Consider the following 20,998-nt stretch of genomic DNA (forward strand, 5'->3'; position numbering starts at 1 on the left):
ACGCGCATGGCGCAGTGACGATATCAGCGAGTTTATATTCGCGCGGCCCAGAAAGCGGAGGCCTCTGCGGCCCCGTCCTCGGAGACACGCGGCTTTTCCCCGCGCTAGCCATGGCCGACTACCTGATTAGCGGGGGCACGTCTTACGTGCCGGACGACGGGCTTACGGCACAGCAGCTGTTCAACTGCGGGGACGGCCTCACCTACAAGTGCGGGCCTCGCGGGCTCACCTGGGCCAGGAGAGGGGCGGCGCGCTTGGGTTGGGGGGCCGGGTGGGTCCTCCATTCAGCCAGCTTAGGTAGGGCCTGGGAGGCGGGTTCCAGATATTCGTCTCCGAGGTTTGGTTTGACAGGTCTGAAGCGGGCGGGATGGAGAGGGCATCTTGGTAGCGTCTCGGATTTCCAGCCTAGGAACTCCGTTCTCAGGGCACATGGATTTGTCAGTTTGCCAGCGGTGCTAATGACAGCTGGTGGCAGAAAAGGTCCCCTGTCTCCATCTCTACCTTGTTCTCTACCTCTGCCTTGCTTGTGATATTCGGTTTAGGTCATTGCCCTTTCTGCTCAAATGCCTTCAGAGATGATCTGTGAGGATGGCATCTCAGGCTGCCGTAAGCCTAACCTTTATTCCCAATTCCCCTCCCATAGTGACTTTCTCATTCTCCCCGGGTACATCGACTTCACAGCAGACCAAGTGGTGAGTATGGACAGGAACAGGATCCTAAGTGTCAGGGTTGGATAAGGTGCTGCTGTCCCCTCTCGGCTACCTCAGTAGATTGTGTTTGGGGGTGGATGCCTATTAAGGGTTTTACTGGTATGCAGGTCATACAGAGCACCTGTTTTGTGGAGAACATGGTACTGCCTTGAGGTTTATGAAGTGCTTTTGCACATTAGTCGGTTTTATTTCTTTAGGACCTGACCTCTGCTCTGACTAAAAAGATCACTCTGAAGACCCCACTGGTTTCCTCACCCATGGACACAGTCACAGAGGCTGGGATGGCCATAGCAATGGCGGTGAGCACTATGGTTTGAGGGCAGAAGCAGGGGCCACATCTATCTTTCCCAGAGGCATACAATCATGACAGTTTTTTTGTCACTTTTTCCCTGTTTTCTTTCTATGTATCCTGCAGCTTACGGGTGGTATTGGCTTCATTCATCACAATTGTACACCAGAATTCCAGGCCAATGAAGTTCGGAAAGTGAAGGTCAGAAGGGCGAGGATCATGAGTTCCTGGGAATTTCACGGTGGTGGAGTGGGGTGGGGATGGGTGATTTATTCTCACTTTTTTCTCACTGTGGGGGTTCATTTCCTGAGAAGAGCCTGAGACTTCGTGTCTTACAGCTGCAGAAGAGGACCACGTGGACAGTGCCTACAGTCCACTCATGTTTCCTAAATCTGGGTTTGAAGTGTTTGTGTGATTGTGATCTGATCCTGTGGCACTGCCAAAGGGGGAGTTGGCACAGATCCCAGGCTTCAGACCAAGAGCTTGATGAAAATGGTTCAGAAGTACCTTTTTTCACCACCCCTTCCAGAAATATGAGCAGGGATTCATCACAGACCCTGTGGTCCTCAGTCCCAGGGATCGCGTGAGGGATGTCTTTGAAGCCAAGGCCCGGCATGGCTTCTGTGGTATCCCCATCACTGACACAGGCCGGATGGGAAGCCACCTGGTGGGCATCATCTCCTCAAGGGACATTGATTTTCTCAAGGAGGAGGAACATGACCGGCTTTTGGGAGAGGTGGGTAACATCACATCCAAACCCTGACAGCCCAGGCTCAAGATTAGAAGGCTTCTACTCTGTTGCCCAAATGGCATCTCTGAGGGTGCTGGTGTTCAGGAAGGATGAATGCCCAAGTTTCTGACCCTTTAATAGGACACCTGCATCCCTTCCCCACCAAAGGCTTTGAATCTGCCAAAATATTTGCAGGCATACCCCAGTTTTTTTGCCACTCCCAGAGGGGGCCAGTGCTCAAGGACCAACTTAAGCCTCCTCTTGTCATTGCTTTGGTATGGCTCTTTTTTTTGGTAATGTGCTCCGTGTACCTGGTGTCATTTCTACTAAATTCTCACTCTTGCCAATAGATAGACTGTTGTGTTTACTTGAGGAGGGCAGGCTGGATGCAGGTGTCAAAACATGATGGTGTTTGGAACCTCACCCTTGAGTTAGGGCAAGGTCTGTTGGGAGGCCTGATCTCTTATTGTCTCTCCTCACAACTCCCCTCTCTCATAGATCATGACAAAGAGGGAAGACTTGGTGGTAGCCCCTGCAGGCATCACATTGAAGGAAGCAAATGAAATTCTGCAGCGTAGCAAGAAGGGTGAGTCCTCGAGGTAGGAAGGGTTCAGGAACCAAAGACCAAGGTCCTGATTTATGTCTTGCCTACCCTCAGGAAAGTTACCCATTGTAAATGAAAATGATGAACTGGTGGCCATCATTGCCCGGACAGACCTGAAGAAAAACCGAGATTACCCACTGGCCTCCAAAGATGCCAAGAAGCAGCTGCTGTGTGGAGCAGCCATTGGCACTCATGAGGATGACAAGTATCGGCTGGACTTGCTGTCCCAGGCTGGTGTGGACGTAGTGGTTTTGGTGAGCTGCGGCACAGGCAAGGTGGGGTGGTAGGAGCAGCTGCTGTACCACAGTCTCACTGGGGCCACATTCCTGTCCCAGGACTCTTCCCAGGGAAACTCCATCTTCCAGATGAACATGATCAAGTACATCAAAGAGAAATACCCCAGTCTCCAAGTCATTGGAGGCAATGGTGAGACAAGAGAGGGCACTGAAGTATGTGGGGCAAGAGTTGGGGAGCTAGGTCCCATGTAGACCTTCACATGAGCCTTTCCCTGTTCCTCCCTACAGTGGTGACGGCTGCTCAGGCCAAGAACCTCATTGATGCTGGTGTAGATGCCCTGCGGGTGGGAATGGGCAGCGGCTCCATCTGCATCACTCAGGAAGGTAAGAAAATGCTTTGGCAAAGGCCTCAGAGACCAGGCTTTAGCAGGGCCCTTAGCCCCACATGCGCCAGAGCCAAGTGCTCTTTCAGGGGCTACACTGAGTTCTCCAGTAGGGGCAGCCCCAGGGCCACACAGGCCCCTTGGATGGGTAACAGCAAGACGAGCTCTCGTCCTTCTTCACCTGCCACTTCCCCTGCCTGGCCTCCCCGCTCCTGCTCCGTGCCCTCTCTAAACTCTGGTCTGTTTGTTTTATTTAGCGGCTCCCAAGATCCCTCCAGACATAAAGTCCCACAGCCCCAAATGCCCTTCTACTGTCACGGGCTGCTATAGTAAGTCCGGCCCGGCCCACTGGCCGGCCCAGCTGCCCACTGCCCGGCTGCTTGGTTGACTGTAGCTGTAGCCCTCGGGGTTTGTGGTGCTGGTGGGTGGGCAGGGCAGACTGAAGAACAGACCATGGTTTTGGGAGCTGCTCAAGAACACAGCTCCCTTCTCTTCTGGGGTGTTTGTAGGGCAGGCCCTTCTCCAGGTAGGCCCGGCTGTGCCCATATCTCCTGCAGTAGGCACAGCTTCAGGACCAACTCTGGGCTCCACTTTTCTTTCCACACGACCACTGCCCTGATCTTGCCTGAGCAGCCCACCATGCAGGGAGCAAGGGGCGGGTTTTTGGGTACTAACTGCACGGTGACCCCTACCCCATCTGATACCAATTGGGTGGGGCTTTCCTGGCTGCTGACTGCACGTGCCTGAGGCTGCCCTGGGCCATGCACACATGCACGCGCACACGCCAAGGGTGAGTGGAGGCCATCACAGCTATTTGTACTGTTTAAGGCAGACGGGGCAGCAGCCATTCCAGACAAGATTCTTAGCAGGTGTAGCTGAGAGCTCCTGGATGCTGATTTGTGGCACCAGAGCCTCTTACCTGTCCCCACTAACTCCAGCCCTCCATTTGTTCCTCCATGTCTCAACAGTGCTGGCCTGTGGGCGGCCCCAAGCAACAGCTGTTTACAAGGTGTCAGAATATGCGCGGCGTTTTGGTGTTCCTGTCATCGCTGACGGAGGAATCCAAAATGTGGGCCATATTGCCAAAGCTTTGGCCCTTGGAGCTTCCACAGGTGAGACCCAACACTCAGGAAGCCTGGTGGGACTCCTTCCCTAATGCCATTCAGGGTCTTCCCCCAGCACTCCTTCTGTCCATAGTTATGATGGGCTCCCTCCTGGCTGCTACCACTGAGGCCCCTGGCGAGTACTTCTTCTCTGATGGAATCCGGCTAAAGAAATACCGTGGTATGGGTTCTCTCGATGCCATGGACAAGCATCTCAGCAGCCAGAACCGATATTTCAGGTGGGACAGGCAGGTCAGTTACCCCATGCTAATCTTGTACCAGCATCATCATCCATGTTTTGACTTTGCCCATGTTTCCCTGCCTCTCCCTGCAGTGAAGCAGACAAAATCAAGGTGGCCCAGGGGGTGTCTGGGGCTGTTCAGGATAAAGGATCCATCCACAAATTTGTTCCCTACTTGATTGCTGGCATCCAGCACTCCTGCCAGGATATTGGTGCCAAGAGTCTGACCCAAGTCCGGTAAGCTTAGAGAGCTGGGACCTTGGGTAGAGGGGCTGGCCCAGGGCCAGCTGTCCACATCTGACATCTGCCCCTCTTCAGAGCCATGATGTATTCTGGGGAGCTCAAGTTTGAGAAGAGAACATCCTCAGCCCAGGTGGAAGGTGGTGTCCACAGCCTCCATTCGTAAGTGGCCAACCCTCTCTACTCCTCTGTCCTTGGGATAGAGGTCTCTTCCCTGCCTCCATCCTCCTGCCCTCATTTCACAGCTGGTTCTTCTGCCAACAGGTATGAGAAGCGTCTTTTCTGAAAAGGGATTATACAGCATACCCCGTCGATTTTTCAATAAAAGTTTGAAAAAAAGTGATGCCTGATCTTTGAGGTCAACAAGCAGGTGGGGCTCTGCAGCTGCTGCTGTCACAGACACACAAACACACAACACTGCCCTTCCAGAGAAAGCCTCTGGCCTTGAGATAAGGATGCTCTAAGGACCTGGAAGTGGGGGTTGCTAACCAGATTCAAAAAGCTCCTCCTAGGGTAGCTCAAAAGGCAGTTCAGACCAGCTCTGGCACCCAAGAGTTTAGTCTCACACTGAGAACTGACGCTGAGCATTTACAGAGGGTTGTGGAAGAGTCCATGGGGCTTTGGACTGGCATCCACAGGACCTCCTGCTAGCTCAAAGTTTGGCCACATGGGACCAGGTTTAGACCCACATACGTGTTCTCTGAACCTTCCCTGATGGCTCAGTTGGTAAAGAGTCTGCCTGCAACGTGGGAGACCCAGGTTCTATCCCTGGGTGGGGAAGATCTCCTGGAGAAGGAAATGACAACCCACTCCAGTATTCTTGCCTGGAGAATTCCATGAACAGAGCCTGGTGGGCTGCAGTCCATGGGGTCACAAAGAGTTGGACACGATTGAGTGACTAACACTTTCGCTTTTCATGTATTCTCTAATGTAAATCTCTAAGGGACATCGTGGAGGAAGCACAGAGTTCCCCTCAAATCTGTATGTGAGCAAGTAGACAGATCTACATTTTAGAACAGGTGCCCTTATTGCCCCCCTGGCCTCCCAGAGGCCAAGCCATAACCCCCTGGTTCGTTTACAACCCCTTCCAAGAACCCATTCAGCCAACAGCTCCTGGCCAGCAACATACCTAGTACAAAATCAGACAAGTGGCTTAAATTATTAATTTGCTGGCAAGCAAAACAAGTCTTACAGTGCCAAAGGGTAGGGGCTAGTGAAAGCTTTGGGCACCCCTGTATTCTGCAGAAGGTGACAAGGCCCTCCTGGACAAGTCAGTTCTGGTGGTTCATTCTGCAGCTTGGGCCTGAGATGTGAGTGCAGTCCCTCCAGGTGGGGGAATGAGAGCAGCTCCTGTCACTCGGCCTTCATGACAGAGGAAGTTGAAAGTGGCACAGGCATTGGGCTGCAAAGAGAAAGCTAGCGTCAGCCGGGCCAGGGCTCAGCCTGGGCTCCCCTCCCCGTTCCCCAGTCCCGGACATACTGTGTCCTGCACCTCCACAGCGATGCCCCTCTGCCTCATGGCTCGCAGCACGTGGGGCTGCAGCCGCTCAGTCCGGTCTCCAGTGCCTACCACAACAATCTCTAGGAAAGGAAGGGCAGGGCTAGTCTACAACCAGCTCGGTCGAGAGGGTGCCTTTCTGGGGCTCAGCACTTCAGCCCTCCCCTCCTCCAATACCTATCCGGGGCTCCAGCATCCAAAAGAGAGAGAAGCTTTCCTCGGTGATGTCCTGATAGGAACCTACCTGTGTGGGGAGGCGGCAAGTTAAATATAAGCCCACGTAGGCTTTCCCAGAGACCCTCTACCTGCTCCAGAGCGGGATGAAAGAAAAGCCAGGTTTGCTAGGGACAGGCAGGCCCGTGACTCCGGCTCTCGGTTTCCTCACTGTAGGGAAGCGCTCACGTTCCACTGCACCACCGACTGCGGGAGGAGCGCGCAAGGTCCAAACACGCGATTCCCGTTGACCACGAAGCCGCGGCTGCTGTAGCTGTCGATGTACATGGCGAGCGGGGACTCGCGCTGCAGCAGTGAGATGCGCGTCCGTTGATACAGCTCGTCATCCGCCGGCGTGAGCCGATGCCCCCGCCGCGGGGCCCTGCGGAGAGGTACTGTCAGGGGCCCGGGAATGGCCGGCCGTGGGGCAGGTGGTCAGGGACACCGCATCCGGGCTCACCATGGCAGCTCCGCGGGCGGACAGCGAAGCGCGGGTCGCGCGCGGTACAGGTTCCGAAGCACAAACGCTGCGGCCATGGCGGACCGGCGCTCTGGGAGGCTGGCGCAGGGTCAACGGGGTCGTGGCGTCCCCAGCCCAGCGCGGTTGCAGCGCCCCCAGCGTCGCGGAGGACACCGCGCGGCTCGGCCGGCCCAGCGCGGGAGAAGGGAGGGAGCGGGCCAGGGGCCTCCGTCCCAGGAGGCCGCGTCCCCCAGCGCGGCTCCGGTGTCAGCACCTGCCGTTCGCCCCGCCCCGGGCGCCCGCAGGCCGTCCTGGGGGAGCCGGACACCTGGAGGCGCGGCCGGCCGCAGGGCACTGCCTGGTCCCCAGCTCTCAGCCATTACGCCGGGCTCCCAGGGCCGGGGGAGGGCGGCCGAGCACCTGTTGGAGTCGCACACACCTGGCCTGGGCGTGGCGCCCGCCCACACCCCGCCAGCCTCTAATCCCAGCTTTAGAGCTTTGGGTTCCGAGGCCCGGGCGGGCAGCTCAGGTTTCCGTCGCTCGCCCCCCGAGTCCCGCCCCTCCCTAACCGTCACCCGCGCGACCGTTGGCGTCGCGGCCGCGAGTCGCACGGGGCGTGGCTGAGCCTGGATTGGCTTCTCCGGAGCCCGAAGGGGCGTGGCCGGGGGTTTCGCCTTAAAATGGCTCCAACTCTGCGGCCGGAGCAAGCGGAAGGGGACGCGTTGGTCGGGAACTTCAAGCTGCTCTTCGCGACTAGCGGGTCAAACCGGACCAGACGGTGAAGCAGACAGCGGCTGGAGCCTCGCCCTGTTGTCGCGCACTTCGCTCGCGCTCCGAGAATCCCGTGCCCCGCGTCTTGAGCCGAATCAGAAGGCCTACTGGCGTGAGAATCGCTGGCGCCCGCGCAGGTTCCGGCATCTCCGCGCGCCCACCGTGTGTTGGTCTCAGGGGCACGTTGCCGCGTCTCCTACCCGCCGGGCCGGGCTGGCGGGAGGCTCGGCACAACCGAGGATGGTCGCAATGGGTTTCCAGGAGTCCCGTCACTGCAGTGCGGGCCCACGGGGCCTCTAGCGCTCCGGGTACTGGCAGCGTCACCGGACAAAGGGCCCTGGGTGCGGGGGAGTCCCCGAGGAGGGTTTACTTCCTCTCCGACCCCACGGGCGCGCTTCCCTCTTGGCTGATCCCGAAGCCCGCCCCACCGCCGTCACTACAATGGCCCTGACTGCATGGGACCAACAGGTCTAATTCTACCCTGCGGATCTAATCCGAATCGAGACCTGGTCCCAGGGAAGGCCCCCCCCCCCCCCCCCCCCCGCCCCACACACCTGTTGTTTGGGGGCCTAGGTGAGCGGCTTTTTCCCATTCGTCTTGGTTTCACCGTCTACTCCTGGGTCCGCCTCCTGGGATAGGAATGGGGGGGTTTGATTTCCCTAGGGAGAAGGATAATCCTCTCAAACCGCTCTCCCGCCTCCCCCCGCCCTCCCCGCCCCGCCATGGCTGGACAGCGGGCAACGGAATCCCAAAAGCAGCTGTTGTCTCCAGAGCATTCCAGCTGCGCTTGGATTTCGTTCCCTGCTCTCCTGCCTGAGCAGCGTCCCGACCCAGGTGGGATAGGCTAGCCCCTGACCCCCAGACATATTTATTGGGTCGCTCTGGTTTCCGTCTCTTTCTCAGGTGTGCCCTCAAGCTGGAAGTGACAGGCGTAGACGTCAGAGAGCCGAGGCGGTGGCCACCTTTGGAGCCCGAGATAGCATTGGCGAGGGAGGGAGGACCCAGGGCCTCCGGATAGGGCTGCAATGGCGGTGAGTCCCACAGGGCCGCCTCAGCCCGCAGCTCGCTAAAGATAGCCCTTCACTTCCTGGGGTAAAACCACCGCCAACCGTCTTAATGCACTTAAGAGTAGCTGAAGTCCCCATCTTGGCCTCTAGACCCCCAATCGTGTTAGCAGCCATCCCCTGGTCGTGCTCGTGAGGCATGGAAAGCGCTTTGGAATGACACGATCACTCCCGTTGAGTGGGCACCCAAGAAGCCATCGGGAATGTCGTGTCCGCCCAGTGCTCTTTCGGAGCTTCCCAGCGGGGCCTTGCAGCCCTAGCCCAGAAGGGGGTCTTGCCAAGCTTTTCTTGCCTCTAGGTTCCTCTATATTCTGAGCTGTTTACTCACTGCTCCGGGGCAGAGACCAGGGGTTTGGGTGTCAGTGCTCTGCTGCACAGTGTTCTAGTGCCTCACGTCCCATCCCTATTAAAAGAGAGAAAAAGGGTTAAGTGAAGACATTGAGAAGCCCTGACGGGAAGGAGGAAAGAGGTAGGAGTTGGACGCTCAGAGAACTGTTCTTAAGCTGGGTCTTCTCAGGTCACATTGTTTATTTGACCCACAATGGCCCATAGTCTAAACCAGGAAATGGGAGGGTCCTTGTTACAGTACAACAGGTTAAAGGAGAAGCATTAAAAGCTTCTGGAAACTATTATGATGGTTCTAATTATTCAAGATTCAAGAGAAGAAAAACAGCAATTCTCTCAGAGTGGACACATGAGGAGTAAAAGACAACCCCTATCTCAAAGGAAGGAATGCTTGCAAATAACCTGAAACTGAAGAACACAAATTCCCTTTAAAAATGTGACTTTTTTTCAGTAGGTCATGAAAGTGTCTTTTATGCTACCTGCCCTATTTCAGAATCAACTTGTAACTCTAGGCGTTTTGATCATGTGTGCTTAGTCACTAGTCGTGTCCGACTCTTTGTGACCCCATGGACTGTGGCCCGCCAGCTGGTCCATGGGGATTCTCCAGGCAAGAAAACTGGAGTGGGTTGCTATTTCCTTCTCCACTGATCATGTGTACATGGAGGAAATGCAACGTTATACAAATAACATAAATGTAAGAGAGACAACCCTGCCTGGGCCCTACCGGATTGCGTGGACTTTTTTCCCTTGTTGCTACTGCGGGCAACAGCGAGAGAGCCCCAAGTCCGGAGTAGACCCCGAGATCTCTTACCCTAGTCGGGACCAGTCAGGTGGACCACGCGGGGGTAGGGCTGGGGCCATGGAGCGAGCGCAACTGTCCACTGTCCACTCAGGAGTCCCTGCCTCCCCGCCCCAACCAATTGGCCTTTCCGGAAATCCCGCCTCGATGTTTTGCTTCCGGTCCCGCCTGCCCCTTCCGGTAGCCATGCGCCTTGGGGTAGAGGAGACGCTGGGAGCCCTGAACTCGGCCTTGGGGGCTGGCGGCCCAGTGTGGTTCAAGGAGACGCACGCCCGCCACCTGCGTGCCCGAGACTTCTTGGCACCGCGCCGCGCACTGCAGGCGCGCTTTGGGGACGACCAGGTAGGCTCGCGCATGGCGGGGACGTGGGCGGGAGACAGGTGGGAGCGCAGCGGCCGGCTCACCTGCCTGGCTTCCCGCAGGTGCCCGAGGGCGTGGTTCACGCCATCGTTGGTCTACAGGGTCCCGGCGTGGCCCCGGTGCTGCGCTGCGCGCCGACCCCCGCGGGGCTGGCGCTTCAGCTGCAGCGGTCCGCGGTCTTTGAGCGCGTGCTCTGTTCCGTGGCCGCCTATATCGAGCCCGCCGCCCTCACCGCCCCTACCCCGCGCGTCGTCCTGCACTGCCCGGCGCTGCGCGGCAGCCCCAGCGCCCTCCGCCTGAGCCAGCTCCGTGCGGTGCTCGTGGCGGACCACCTGGCGCGAGTTCTGCAAGCTCACAGGTGAGTGAGGGCGGGCCCAGAACGAAGGTGCGCGATGGCTTCTGGCGGGGGCGGGCTGCACCGCTCCAAGTGGGAAGTCGGAGCGAGCTGAGCCCGGTGCTCAGGCTGAGGCGGCCGCCTCGCTTCGCAGGGTGAGTGTGCGCCGAGTCCCCGCTGTGCGGGACCCGCACATGCCGACCTTCCTGCGGCAACTGCGGGTGGACTGGCCCGCGGTCTCAGAGAAAGCCTCGACGGAAGCCCTGAGGAGTCGCACGATTGCAGAGCTCTCCCCGGCCCGTGATGCTGGGGCCCTGCCCCCTGACACCCTGGGTCGAGTGTGCCTGAAGGAGCTGATGGAGGAACGGGGACGAACAGCTGGCTATGACCCCAATGTGGACAGCTGTCTGGGTAGGCCCGGGATCCTAGCGGGGCCGGAAAGTAGGGACGCCGCCCCCACCTCCCATCCCCCACCCCCGCACTCCCCGGAGGCCGTGTGTTCTCTTCCCAGTGTCGGAGGACCTGCTTTCTTTGCTGGCCGAGCTGCAGGAGGCTGTGCAGGCTGGGGCCGAGGACAGCTCCCTAGGCCTGGTTAGTGACTGTCCCACCCTGGTATGCTTCTGGCAAACCGGATGTGGTGTCTCCCTGACAGTGACTGTCCTGCCCTATAGGCTGCGGCCCCAGATGCTGGTGCAGATAGCTACATGGTCCTACACGTAGTGAGCTGTGAGGAGGAGTTCCAGCAACAAAAGTTGGACCTGCTTTGGTGGAAGTTGGATCATCAGGCTCCTCTCAGACAGGTAGGTTAGTGATGGTAACCTCCTCACTGCAACCTGAGAGGATTCCTTGAAACCCACTTGTTAGCTGATGGGTCCAGAAGGTGACACCTGACCTTGAGGGGGACCTCAGGCATATGCAGCAGGTGCCAGGAGAGGGCCCTAGACTTGAAGCAGTCTTAAGGGCAGAAGCTGGGGGAGTCCAGGAACACAGTTAGGTTCTTGGAGGGTATCATCCGTGGCTGACCCCTGCTGTCTTCCTGACAGAAGCACCTGGTCTGTGGCCCAGTGAAAGCAGCTGGTGCGCCCAGCACCCTGACTGCCCCCGAGTACTACGAGTGAGTGAGGCTGGAAGGCAGGCCAGCACGCCAGGGCAGTGGGGTGGGGGGACTCTGTCCACCATCCCCCTCTCATTCTCTTCTCGATGCAGGCTCCGGCATGCCCAGGTGTGCAAGGCGTCAGCAGTGAAGCATGGCAGAGACCTAGAACAAGGTGCGCCTGGGAGCCCCTGCTTGTGCTTCTGGTAGGGGGGGTCATTTGCACACATGCCCCTTGGCCTCTGCCTGCAGAGACTGACTGATCGTACTCTTTCAGACCCAGCGTGGACGGAAATCTTCAGCGTTCTCTCTGTGGCGACCATTAAATTTGAGATGCTCAGCACAGCCCCCCAGAGTCAGGTAAGCCTGGGCATCTTGCTGGACCAGGGCTGGGGGTTGGAGTTGGGGGACAGAGTGTGCGGCGGTGGTCCTCCCTGTGCAGCTGTACCTTTATTCCTCAGCTTCTCCTGGCCCTGGCTGACAGCAGCATTTCCACCAAGGGCAGCAAAAGTGGCACCTTTGTCATGTATAATTGTGCACGTCTTGCCACCCTCTTTGAGGGTTACAAGTGCAGCGTGGAACAAGGTCTGTACCCCACCTTCCCGCCTGTGAGCAGTCTAGACTTCTCCCTGCTGCGTGACGAGGTGAGTGCCCCTCCTGTGTAGCTGACATGTGTGGGAAGCTCGGGCCTTTCCCTCCCAGCGCCCTTCTCCCCCACAGGGTGAATGGTTGCTACTCTTCAACAGCATCCTCCCCTTCCCAGACCTGCTGAGGCAGACAGCAGCCCTGACCCTGACCTGCACCGCCCCAGGGCTTCACGTCACTGCGCGCACAGAGATGGTGAGGACGGAAGGGCAGGACACACTGCACACACTATTCTTTATTCTGATCTGGGGTACAAAAGGAGGGGTGGGCTAGTGACTCAGTTTGGTCTCTGTCTCTAGGTATGCAAGTTCCTGGTACAGCTCAGCATGGACTTCAGCTCATACTATAACCGGGTACACATCCTAGGGGTAAGTGCACGGCAGAAGGGCAGGTGGGGGCGGGAGGTACCGGGAAAGCAAAGGATGAGACCAGCCGCCTCCTCTCCTCCAGGAGCCGCGGCCACACTTGTTCGGTCAGATGTTTGCCCGTCTGCAGCTTCTGCGGGCCGTGCGAGAAGTGCTCCACACTGGGCTGGCCATGCTGGGTCTCCCTCCGCTGAGTCACATTTAAGGCCACAGAGGCCTTAGGATCCAGGAATGTCCACAAAGTCAGTAACTGAAAGGGGAAAAAAAAATCTGGATTTGTTTTAGCGATCTGGAGGCAAAATAAATTGTTTGTGGACAAGGTTTTGTCCCGTGGTAGGGGGCAGGGCGTACACTTAGCCTGTCCAGGTGGCACCCTACTCACCTTTAGTGCCTGCTCTGGAGTCAGGGACCCGCGGCTGCCTCTTCCTCCCCTCTGGGCACGCCAGGCGTGGGCACAGACAATCACTCTGCGAGCAGGCCCCAAGCCCAGCGTGCCGGCCACCGCGGGATGGCTTAGTCGTACCAGTTGTAGACCTCAAGGCCCTGGCCCCCCAGAGCGCAACGGTGGCCAAACTCTGGGCTCACGGGCCAGCAGTCCATGTCGGCCACATCTGCGACGTGGTACACCGTGCTGTTCATAAAGGTGGGTTCACCGTGCCCCAGACGCCAGAAGGTCAGCCGTTGGTCGATGGAGGCCGAGACCATGAGGCTGGGGCTTAAGATCTTGAGGCCAGTCACATGGGCAGCATGTGCACAGGGGACGGAGTACTCCTCCAGCACTTGCAGCTGGGGCAGCAGCTCGGCACCCCCCACAGCCTCCTCCAGCTCGGGCATCTCCACAGCAAGCATGAAGACGTGGAGGGAGCCGTCCTCGCTGCCACTGGCCACGAGGTGGCCCTCACGGGTGGGCAGGGTGTGCAGGCTGTTGACGCCACAGCTGTGAGCCTGCAGAGTCAGGCAGGGGCTGCCCAGCTCTGGAGGAGGAGGACAGTGGTCAGGACCCAGCCTGACCCAGCTGCATGCGTGCAGGGGGCAGGGGGACAGCCACAGTGGCAGTGTAGCTACTCACGGAAGGGCAGCCCAGGGTCCACTGCAGCCTCCAGAGCAGGGGAGCCTTGGTCCAGCAGGGTGGTGAGGTCCCAGAAGGCCAAGCTGCCGTCGGTGGCTGCGCTGCACAGGAACAGCCTTCTGGAAACCAGAGGCAGCTGGGTGAGGGGGATGGAAGGCAACAGGAGCCCCCCAGGCCAGGTGGGACCGCCGCGCAGGCCCTCTCACCGCCGCTGACTGGGTGCCTCGTGTGTGAAGGCGTGCACCTTGAGGACACAGCGCTTGTGGTGGAAGGTTTCAGCCAGCAGCTGCAGTTGGCGCCCAGAGTCCTGCAAGAGAAAGAGCCTGGGGGGCGGGGGGTAGTCCAGCTCAGAACCCACTCTGAACGTCTATACATCCTTTCCTTTGCCTCCAGGCTCCTTGGGTCCTGTACACTAAGAAGCCCCAGCCCCTGAGCCACAGACCAGTATTGGTTTGTGACCTGTTAGGAAGCAGACCAGGAAGCAGAAGGTGAACAGCAGGCAAAACCAGAACTCTCTCATCCCCATCCACTGCCCCCACCCACCGCGGACAAATGAACTGGCCCTGGTGCCAAAAAGGTTGGGGACCAGTGCTTTACACTCACCTCACTGCCCCGTCACTGCAGGCGGCAGCCACAAGCGGGCCAAGGCCAGGCCGGTCTAGCTCACACACAGCTAGGGACATGTACCTGCAGGGACAACAGACAGACGTCACTCGGAGCCTGGCCGCAGCGGCGCAGGGCTGCCCTCGCGCGCCCAGCCCTCGCTCCTGTCTGGCCGTGCGCCTCACCTGGTCTCCGGGTCCACCTTGATCATCCGGTGCCGGTGGCGCTGCCGGTCCCAGTACTCGTCTAGCCGGTGGGATGAAAGGTGCATGACGTGGCAGGCAAGACGGCTTGGGGGGCTGGGGTCTGGGGTGACCATGATTGTGAAGCAGTGCATCTCAGCCCTGCCCCCCGCAGACACCACATGGGCGGTCAGGCCTGGCTGAGGATCCTGAGGGCCACCCGGGGTGCCAACACCCCACACAGCCACTGCACGCACCGAGGAGATGTGGTTACAGACTGCTGTAAGCGCGTGGGCTGAGCCCGTGGCTGTGGGGAGTGCCAGGACACAGACGGTGGTGTCCTCGCTGCACGTGATCACGATGTCTATCAGGCCAGGGCCCTCACTGCCAGGCTCAACAGGCTCGCCGGGCTCCGGGTGGTCAGGCTGCAAGAAGCTGGGCACCCCAGACTCAGGCCTCAGGGTGATGGTGCCTACACGCTTTACACAGGTGATCTCCCGGCCGTGCAGGCTCTCCCGGAGAATCACATGTGGCCGCGTGCAGCCACCCAGAGCCCGGTAGAGCATCACATCGCCATCCTTGAGGTAGGCGAAGGCCATTGCTGCCTCGGTGTCGGAGAAGGCCCAGGAGCGGTGCCCTCCGCCACAATTGATGATGTGCAGCTTCTCATGAGATCGGGGGCTCCACACCACGAACTCGTTGGCGTGGAAACCCAGGATGACCATGCTCCCGTCGGCCACCATACGGACCCCAGCCACCCAGTTCATACCCCGACAGGGCTTTTGCCTTAGCACTGGCTGGAGCTGCCCGCCTCGCACAAAGAGCTGGTAGTAGGAACCGTCGCGCCCTGTGGTGTACACGTAGCCACCGTGGCAGGTGACTGAGGTCACACCCTGTTTCCCGTGCAGAGAAGGGAGGGTGGACACAGGGCCCCACTCAGCCAAGGGGGGCTCCCCCTCACCACTGCCTGCTCCGGGCGCTGAGGTAATCGCCCCAATCTTGCCCCCCACCCCAAGATCCTTGAGCAGATCTGGTCGGGAGGGGTAGAGCAACACAGAGCCCCGGCGGTCCCCACACACCAGGAAGTCGCCCGGGGGGAGGAAGGCACTACACGTGTGCCACCTCTGCTTGCTGGGAGGCAGGAGGTAGCGGCAACGCTCCTTGACAAAGATGGCCTTGCCAGAGGGTGCCGCAGAGATCTCCAAGCAAGCCACCACGCCGCCGGGACCCGATGCCAGCAACAGAAGCTCCTCATAGCCTCGCAAGGCCCAGCTCAGGCTGTGCACCTTGCCTGGGAACAGGGTCAGGTCCACAGCTGCAGTCGGAGTGTTGATGGGGACGACCTTGACGCGCCCTTCCCCGTTGGCCAGGGCACACAGTCCGAAGCCCTCAGGCCCCGGGGCTGCCTCCAGGAGGCAGTAGGACTGGAAGCGCTTGTCTTCCAGCAGCTGCTCCCAGCACTTGACCTCGAGGTCATAGAGGTACAGGGCCCCTGCATCAGTCACGGCCAGTACTCTCCACGAGCCAGCCAGCGTCACGGCCTTGAGGACACCTGGCCTGCTGCGGGACTTGAAGGAGAGCGAAGAGACCCCCGAACCCGGGTGCCCACGCCCTACCAGGTGCCACAGCCTGATGCCTGAGTCATCACCCCCAGTGATCACCCAGGCCTGCCTCTCGTGGGCTGCAAGGGCTCGGATCCCACGGCCCTGGTGGCCCCGAAAAGCCTGGAGGATTTCGCCTTCATGGCTCCACACCAAGCAGACACAGTCTTCTCCTGCACTGATAAGGTAATTCTCAAGGAGCTTGACCTGCCAGACACGGGCACTGTGCCCAAAGCAGTGCCCAATATTCTGTACTCGGCCCCCAGGAACCCGCAGGTCACCCACCTTCCAGATGCGAACGCTTCGATCCTCGGAAGCTGTGGCCAGTAAGCCCTTGCTTTCTAAGTAAGACATGCTAAAGATGACCCCCACGTGCCCACTGACCCGTCGGTCGGGGGCTACGGGCTTATCGTCTTTTAGAGCAGCTGCTGGGTACCAGACCAGGAGCTGGTTGGAAACAGCGCCAGCCACTACGGTCAGCTCCTTCCAGGTGTCTCCGATCAGACAGGCTGAGGAGAGGGTGCACCTGTCCGTGCAGGGCACGTCCTGCAGGCTGCACCCTACCACAGGGTCATACAGCACCACCGAGTTGTGGCCCAGGGCCAAGGCAATGTTCCCCTCGAGCCAATGGGCATCCCAGATCCAGTCAGACATGTTCCACAGGCCAGAGCGCCACAGCTCCCGGAAGCGGCCCTGTCCCCAGCTTATTTTCACAACTCGGAGGCCCTTGCTGCCAAACGCCGCCACCATGACCTCCGAGTCAAGGTCTCCGTTGGGTTCTGGTCGCACTCGGAACCCATGGATAAGATAGTGGCCAAGCAGGTTCTGCACGCGCTTCATCATCCGCAGATGTCCACCGAAATCCAAGGTGTATACCAGGACATCTGGCCCCTCACCTGGACAGAGGCGAAGAGCCACATCAGAACCCCTCCTCTAATTCTCATGGGCCAAGAAGAGACAGGGAGCAAGGGAACTGCTCACCAGGTAGCTTATGAATGTGTTAGGTCATTCAATCCTGCAGGCTTGAGCTTGCTCTCAGCTTCAGCTGTATTCTCAGCGCTCTCTGAGCCCCTTGTCAGTTACCCATGATACTCAGCTCAACCATGAATTTGTCAAACTCCCATCTCCTCCTTATCCCACCAAACTTCTCATGCTTCAGACAGGAATCCTCAGCTTTAGTCCCCAAATCCTTGGCCTCACTGACCTTCTTCACACTAACTCCTCCCCCAGGGAACAGGCACAACTGATAAGTCAAGCATTCCACCTCCAGGCCACAGCAGAACCCCTCCTGATTTCCAGGAGCTTCTCTGTATCTCAGAAGATGTGAGCACATTCAGTATCAGTGGGGAGAAGCAGCCTGCACTTTGGAAGCAGACACTCCTGTGAGCTTCAGGTGCCACCTGGCTGCCCTGCAGGCACGTCCATCTACTAGCTCATCCTCAAGTTCACTCCATGCTCCTCACCCCAATGACCTAATATTACCGTCCTCTGCCCAACCCCAGCCCCAAACTGGGAGGCCCATTCCTCTTAACTGCCCACCTCTTGTCTCCAAGTTCTGGAGATTTCACTTTCTAAAGAGCTTGCAAATCTAATCGACCACAGTGACTTCGGTCCAGGACATCACCTCTTAACTAGAGATGACAGTAGCAATCCCTCATGCTATTCCCAGCCTGCAATCTCAACCTTTTGACATTCAGTAAACACTTATTTGAGTCCAGTGGTTAGGACTTGGAGCTTTCACTGCTGGGGCCTGGGTCTGATCCCTCATTGGGGAACTAAGATCTCGCAAGCAGTGTGGTCCAGCCAAAAAAAAGTTTTTTGTTTTTTTTTTTTAATTTAACACTGATTATAAACCAGACAATGAACGATATGCTGGAGTAGTGAATAAAACCCCACTTCTGCAGATTAAGCAGACATTAAACACTATCACGCAAGAGATAGCCAAAAAAAAAAAAAAAAAAACCAACCACACATGAAAAGAAGCTCAACATCACTATCAGAGAAATGCAAATCAAAACTACAACTAGGTATGACTACACCAGTGAGAATAGTCATCATCAAAAAGTTTTACAAACAGGGAATTCCCTGGCAATCCAGCAGTTATGACTGTGCTCTCAATGGAGGGCCTGAGTTCAATCCCTGGTCTGGGCTGGGAACTAAAATCCCAGATGCCATAGGGTGCAATCAAACAGTTTTTTAAGATACAAATGAGCTTATTTACAAAACAGAAACAGACTGACAAATTTCAGAAACCAATTTATGGATACTGAAGGGGAAACATGGTAGTTACTGAAAGGGAAATGGGGTAGGCAAGGGGTAAATTAGGAGCTTGGCATTAACATATACACACTCCTGCTGCTGCTGCCAAGCTGCTTCAGGCGTGTCAGACTCTGTGCGACCCCATAAACGACAGCATATACACGCTACTATACAAAACATAGGTAACCAACAAGGACCTACTGTATAACAGTCTGTTTCTAAGACCTGACACAGCCAAATAAATATTTAAGCTCTAAAACAGTATCACAGAAGTACACTACATAGTTATCATTTTGATAAGTTCCAGGAAAGAACTATATAAGTTACTTTAAGAATATAAAATGAGAGACTCCCCCAGTGTTTCAGCGGCTAAGACTGTGCTCCCCATGCAGGGGGGAACTAGATTCCAGAAGCTGCAATGAAGACCAAACACTCTGTGCGCTGCAGCCAAATTAAAAAAAATACAAAATGGGAAGGTCTACTCTAGTGGTTCTCAACAGAGGGACACTTGCCCTCCAGAAGACATGTGGCAATGTCTGAGGACATTTTAGGTTGTTACAACTGGGAGCTGTGTGTGCTACTGGCATCTAGGGGAAGCTAAGGATGCAGTTACATCCTACAATGTAGACAGCCCTTCACACAAAGCATGGTATGACCCAATACATCAATAGTGCTGAGGCTGAGAAACCCTGGTCTAATCTAACCAGACTGGGTGATTGCCAGGGGAGGCCGACTTGAGAACATAACACTTAGGTGCAGCAATCAAGGATCAGCAGTTGTTAGTCAAAGGAACAGCGGGCAGGAGGGAGAGGGCTTGAACCTTTCTTGCCAGAGGAAACATCAGTTTTGAGGCCCTTGAGATGAGCACGAGCTTTGGGGGACATGGCTAGAACAGGAAACAAAAGGTTCCAGAATGAGCTACAGAGAATGCTACCTACCGAGGGGGCTGGGGAGGCTTAGCTGCATGACCTCAAATGATGGCAATAAAGGTAGAAAAGACATAGACACATGCTGCATGTGTGAAGTGCAGTATCAACCAGACTGGCTTGGGGAGTGAGAGAGGCAGATTCTCGGGCTTGGGCACCTGACTGACTGATGTTCCCCGGCCTGAGCTCGAACACCAGCAGGAGTATTACAATTTGTAGGCCCTTGTGCACTTGAGCCTGACACTCACATGAGAACAGGGCTGGGAAATTCAGGTTATAGGTTTACAGGGGTGGGATTTGAGAACTGTCAATAGAAAGGTCACTTTGGAAATAATGGGAGTAGGTGAATTCACTTTAAAGGCTTACTAACCAAAAAAAATAAAATAAAATAAATAAAATAAAGGCTTACTAACCTAAATTTCACAAGCCATTCCCCTGCTTAAAACTTCTCAATGGGGCTTTATGCCCCTAGGGATAAGTCAGATCGATGGCTGAAATGGACTGGTCTCTGCTCATTTCTCCAGCCTCTTCACCTAGACAAGCTCTTCTGTTCTGCCTGCTGAATCCTCACAAGAATTGCCTCTGTTCCACAAAGTGGCAAATTCTGTCTTAAACCCTGTCTTCCCCGAGTTTACTCTTTTGGTTCTTCAGTTTTCTACCTAGCTATTCCCTCCTCTAGGAGCCTTAGGAGTTTAGCTCATGGTAGGAAACTTGGGCTCCCAGAGCCTTCACAGCAAATCAAAACTGGGTCATCGCCCGCCCCCATCTCTCACCCCCCATACATCCACCCCTCTTAGGACTGGGAGCAGCTCACTCAAGGCTTTCCAGCCAGTGCCCTGCCTTGCGACCCTTATTAAACTCAGCAGCTCTAACGTAAATCACTAGTAGTAGTTTCCAGTCGGACTCCACCGCTCCTCGGGGCTCTGTCGCCTCGGGTCCCTGTCCTCTGCTACCCGAGCCGACCCTCCTCAGAAGAGGCACCGACATGGGATTGCCTGGACCGCAACCGTCTGGGGAGGGGCCTCAGCCTCCGCCTCCCCGAGCACTGGCCTACTCAGAAAGTTCTCATCCTCGAGTTTCCCGCGACCCCATGCTGGTCAGAGGCTCTTCATCTCCACCATCTAGGGAAGAGCATCACCCGCCCTTCTCTCACACTCGAGAGGCCACACCCCCTTCTGGGCTTGGCCCACTCCCCGAAAGGCCACGCCCCGGACTCTGGGCCCGCCCACGGGGGGCTTCTTCACCGAGCTCCCCCCGCATCCTCGCTGGAACGATGAATCCCCCGCCTGACTCGTCCACAAGCGTCTCTTATTCCTTTCCCCCGCCCCCCCCTGCCGACCACGTTTACCTGCACCTTTCCCCCGCCCCCAGCCGCCCTCTCCGCATCACCTGCAGTTTCTGAAAGGCCTCGGGAACCACCTCAGCTCTTTGTTTCCTGGGCTCCTCAGGCTGCGCGTCAGCCCCGCCACGCCGTGGGTTCCCGCCCGCCGCCCGTCCTCCTCCTACTCGGGGCATCCCTTTGTTCTTAAGGCCCCTCCCCAGGCGAGCGTTCGGTTTCTTCTCCGCTAGCGCGCGCCTCGAACCACAACTCACCAGCTAACAGCCGCTCCCCCACGCACTCCAGACCCGTGACCGGGAGGAGTATGAGCTCCGAGGTTGCCCGCGGCCAAACGTAGTCCTCGTGAGCGTCCATGGCGGTCCCCCGAGCCTCTGCAGCTGCCACGGCCAAGAAAGGAGGAGAGCTCTCGCGAGACGAGCCTTCCCGCGTGCTGCTGCGCTGCAGCTCTACGGCGCCCGTAGCAACAGGTAGCAGAGGCAGGGGCTGCCCCCGCCGAGGTCCAATGACGACCGCCCTCCGCCCCAGGCCGTCCGGCT

At 57.4% G+C, this 20,998-nt stretch overlaps 4 protein-coding genes across 11 annotated transcripts; 2 read left to right on the top strand and 2 right to left on the bottom strand.

Moving 5' to 3' along the window:
* Window positions 1-2: 2 nt before the first annotated feature.
* Window positions 3-4,898, top strand: IMPDH2 (inosine monophosphate dehydrogenase 2). Its single transcript, XM_061128647.1, has 14 exons — window positions 3-208; window positions 644-692; window positions 908-1,009; window positions 1,126-1,200; window positions 1,529-1,735; window positions 2,228-2,315; window positions 2,388-2,587; window positions 2,669-2,759; window positions 2,858-2,953; window positions 3,921-4,064; window positions 4,150-4,294; window positions 4,390-4,533; window positions 4,615-4,698; window positions 4,801-4,898. Exons 1-14 carry the CDS (start codon window positions 111-113, stop codon window positions 4,820-4,822), a joined length of 1,545 nt encoding a protein of 514 aa, XP_060984630.1. The 5' UTR covers window positions 3-110; the 3' UTR covers window positions 4,823-4,898.
* Window positions 4,899-5,676: 778 nt separating this feature from the next.
* On the bottom strand, window positions 5,677-6,858 carry NDUFAF3 (NADH:ubiquinone oxidoreductase complex assembly factor 3). Of its 2 annotated transcripts, none has more exons than XM_061128657.1 (5): window positions 6,708-6,858; window positions 6,437-6,629; window positions 6,212-6,278; window positions 6,029-6,117; window positions 5,677-5,938 (listed from the first exon to the last, which is right to left on the bottom strand). In XM_061128657.1, the coding sequence occupies exons 1-5, from the start codon at window positions 6,782-6,784 to the stop codon at window positions 5,822-5,824; spliced, it is 543 nt and encodes a 180-aa protein (XP_060984640.1). In that variant the 5' UTR covers window positions 6,785-6,858; the 3' UTR covers window positions 5,677-5,821. The 2 variants fall into 2 exon arrangements, with proteins under 2 accessions (XP_060984640.1, XP_060984639.1); XM_061128656.1 differs by having other exon boundaries at window positions 6,017-6,117.
* A 790-nt stretch (window positions 6,859-7,648) lies between these two features.
* Window positions 7,649-12,706, top strand: DALRD3 (DALR anticodon binding domain containing 3). Of its 6 annotated transcripts, none has more exons than XM_061128651.1 (13): window positions 7,649-7,786; window positions 8,382-8,509; window positions 9,196-10,028; window positions 10,109-10,404; window positions 10,535-10,791; window positions 10,892-10,971; window positions 11,052-11,180; window positions 11,424-11,494; window positions 11,587-11,648; window positions 11,751-11,833; window positions 11,935-12,117; window positions 12,194-12,313; window positions 12,418-12,705. In XM_061128651.1, the coding sequence occupies exons 3-13, from the start codon at window positions 9,480-9,482 to the stop codon at window positions 12,703-12,705; spliced, it is 2,118 nt and encodes a 705-aa protein (XP_060984634.1). In that variant the 5' UTR covers window positions 7,649-7,786; window positions 8,382-8,509; window positions 9,196-9,479. The 6 variants fall into 6 exon arrangements, 5 of the variants coding, with proteins under 5 accessions (XP_060984634.1, XP_060984637.1, XP_060984635.1 ...); XM_061128654.1 differs by having other exon boundaries at window positions 9,781-10,028; XM_061128652.1 differs by lacking the exons at window positions 7,649-7,786; window positions 8,382-8,509 and having other exon boundaries at window positions 8,968-10,028; window positions 12,418-12,486; window positions 12,569-12,706.
* Window positions 12,596-20,980, bottom strand: WDR6 (WD repeat domain 6). 2 transcript variants are annotated; one of them, XM_061128649.1, is made up of 7 exons: window positions 20,717-20,980; window positions 14,341-16,834; window positions 14,156-14,239; window positions 13,759-13,875; window positions 13,553-13,668; window positions 12,866-13,457; window positions 12,596-12,733 (listed from the first exon to the last, which is right to left on the bottom strand). In XM_061128649.1, exons 1-6 carry the CDS (start codon window positions 20,814-20,816, stop codon window positions 12,997-12,999), a joined length of 3,372 nt encoding a protein of 1,123 aa, XP_060984632.1. In that variant the 5' UTR covers window positions 20,817-20,980; the 3' UTR covers window positions 12,596-12,733; window positions 12,866-12,996. The 2 variants fall into 2 exon arrangements, with proteins under 2 accessions (XP_060984632.1, XP_060984631.1); XM_061128648.1 differs by having other exon boundaries at window positions 13,553-13,671; window positions 20,717-20,977.
* Window positions 20,981-20,998: the final 18 nt, after the last annotated feature.

Source organism: Dama dama, chromosome 24 (genome assembly GCF_033118175.1).
Source record: "Dama dama isolate Ldn47 chromosome 24, ASM3311817v1, whole genome shotgun sequence".
NCBI classification, from domain to species: domain Eukaryota; kingdom Metazoa; phylum Chordata; class Mammalia; order Artiodactyla; family Cervidae; genus Dama; species Dama dama.

Excerpts from the sequence above, each read along its gene's own strand:
- IMPDH2 (XM_061128647.1), top strand. The coding sequence starts at position 111 with ATGGCCGACTACCTGATTAGCGGGGGCACGTCTTACGTGCCGGACGAC. Across the intron at positions 209-643 it reads GGGGACGGCCTCACCTACAA|TGACTTTCTCATTCTCCCCG; the intron begins GTGCGGGCCTCG and ends CCCCTCCCATAG. Across the intron at positions 4,534-4,614 it reads AAGAGTCTGACCCAAGTCCG|AGCCATGATGTATTCTGGGG; the intron begins GTAAGCTTAGAG and ends GCCCCTCTTCAG.
- NDUFAF3 (XM_061128656.1), bottom strand. The coding sequence starts at position 6,784 with ATGGCCGCAGCGTTTGTGCTTCGGAACCTGTACCGCGCGCGACCCGCG. Across the intron at positions 6,630-6,707 it reads CCGCCCGCGGAGCTGCCATG|GGCCCCGCGGCGGGGGCATC; the intron begins GTGAGCCCGGAT and ends ACCTCTCCGCAG. Across the intron at positions 6,279-6,436 it reads AGTCGGTGGTGCAGTGGAAC|GTAGGTTCCTATCAGGACAT; the intron begins GTGAGCGCTTCC and ends CTCCCCACACAG.
- DALRD3 (XM_061128651.1), top strand. The coding sequence starts at position 9,480 with ATGGGGATTCTCCAGGCAAGAAAACTGGAGTGGGTTGCTATTTCCTTC. Across the intron at positions 10,972-11,051 it reads AGGACAGCTCCCTAGGCCTG|GCTGCGGCCCCAGATGCTGG; the intron begins GTTAGTGACTGT and ends CCTGCCCTATAG. Across the intron at positions 12,314-12,417 it reads TCACTGCGCGCACAGAGATG|GTATGCAAGTTCCTGGTACA; the intron begins GTGAGGACGGAA and ends CTCTGTCTCTAG.
- WDR6 (XM_061128648.1), bottom strand. The coding sequence starts at position 20,816 with ATGGACGCTCACGAGGACTACGTTTGGCCGCGGGCAACCTCGGAGCTC. Across the intron at positions 13,876-14,155 it reads TGCAGTGACGGGGCAGTGAG|GCTCTTTCTCTTGCAGGACT; the intron begins GTGAGTGTAAAG and ends CCCGCCCCCCAG. Across the intron at positions 13,672-13,758 it reads GAGGCACCCAGTCAGCGGCG|AAGGCTGTTCCTGTGCAGCG; the intron begins GTGAGAGGGCCT and ends TCTGGTTTCCAG.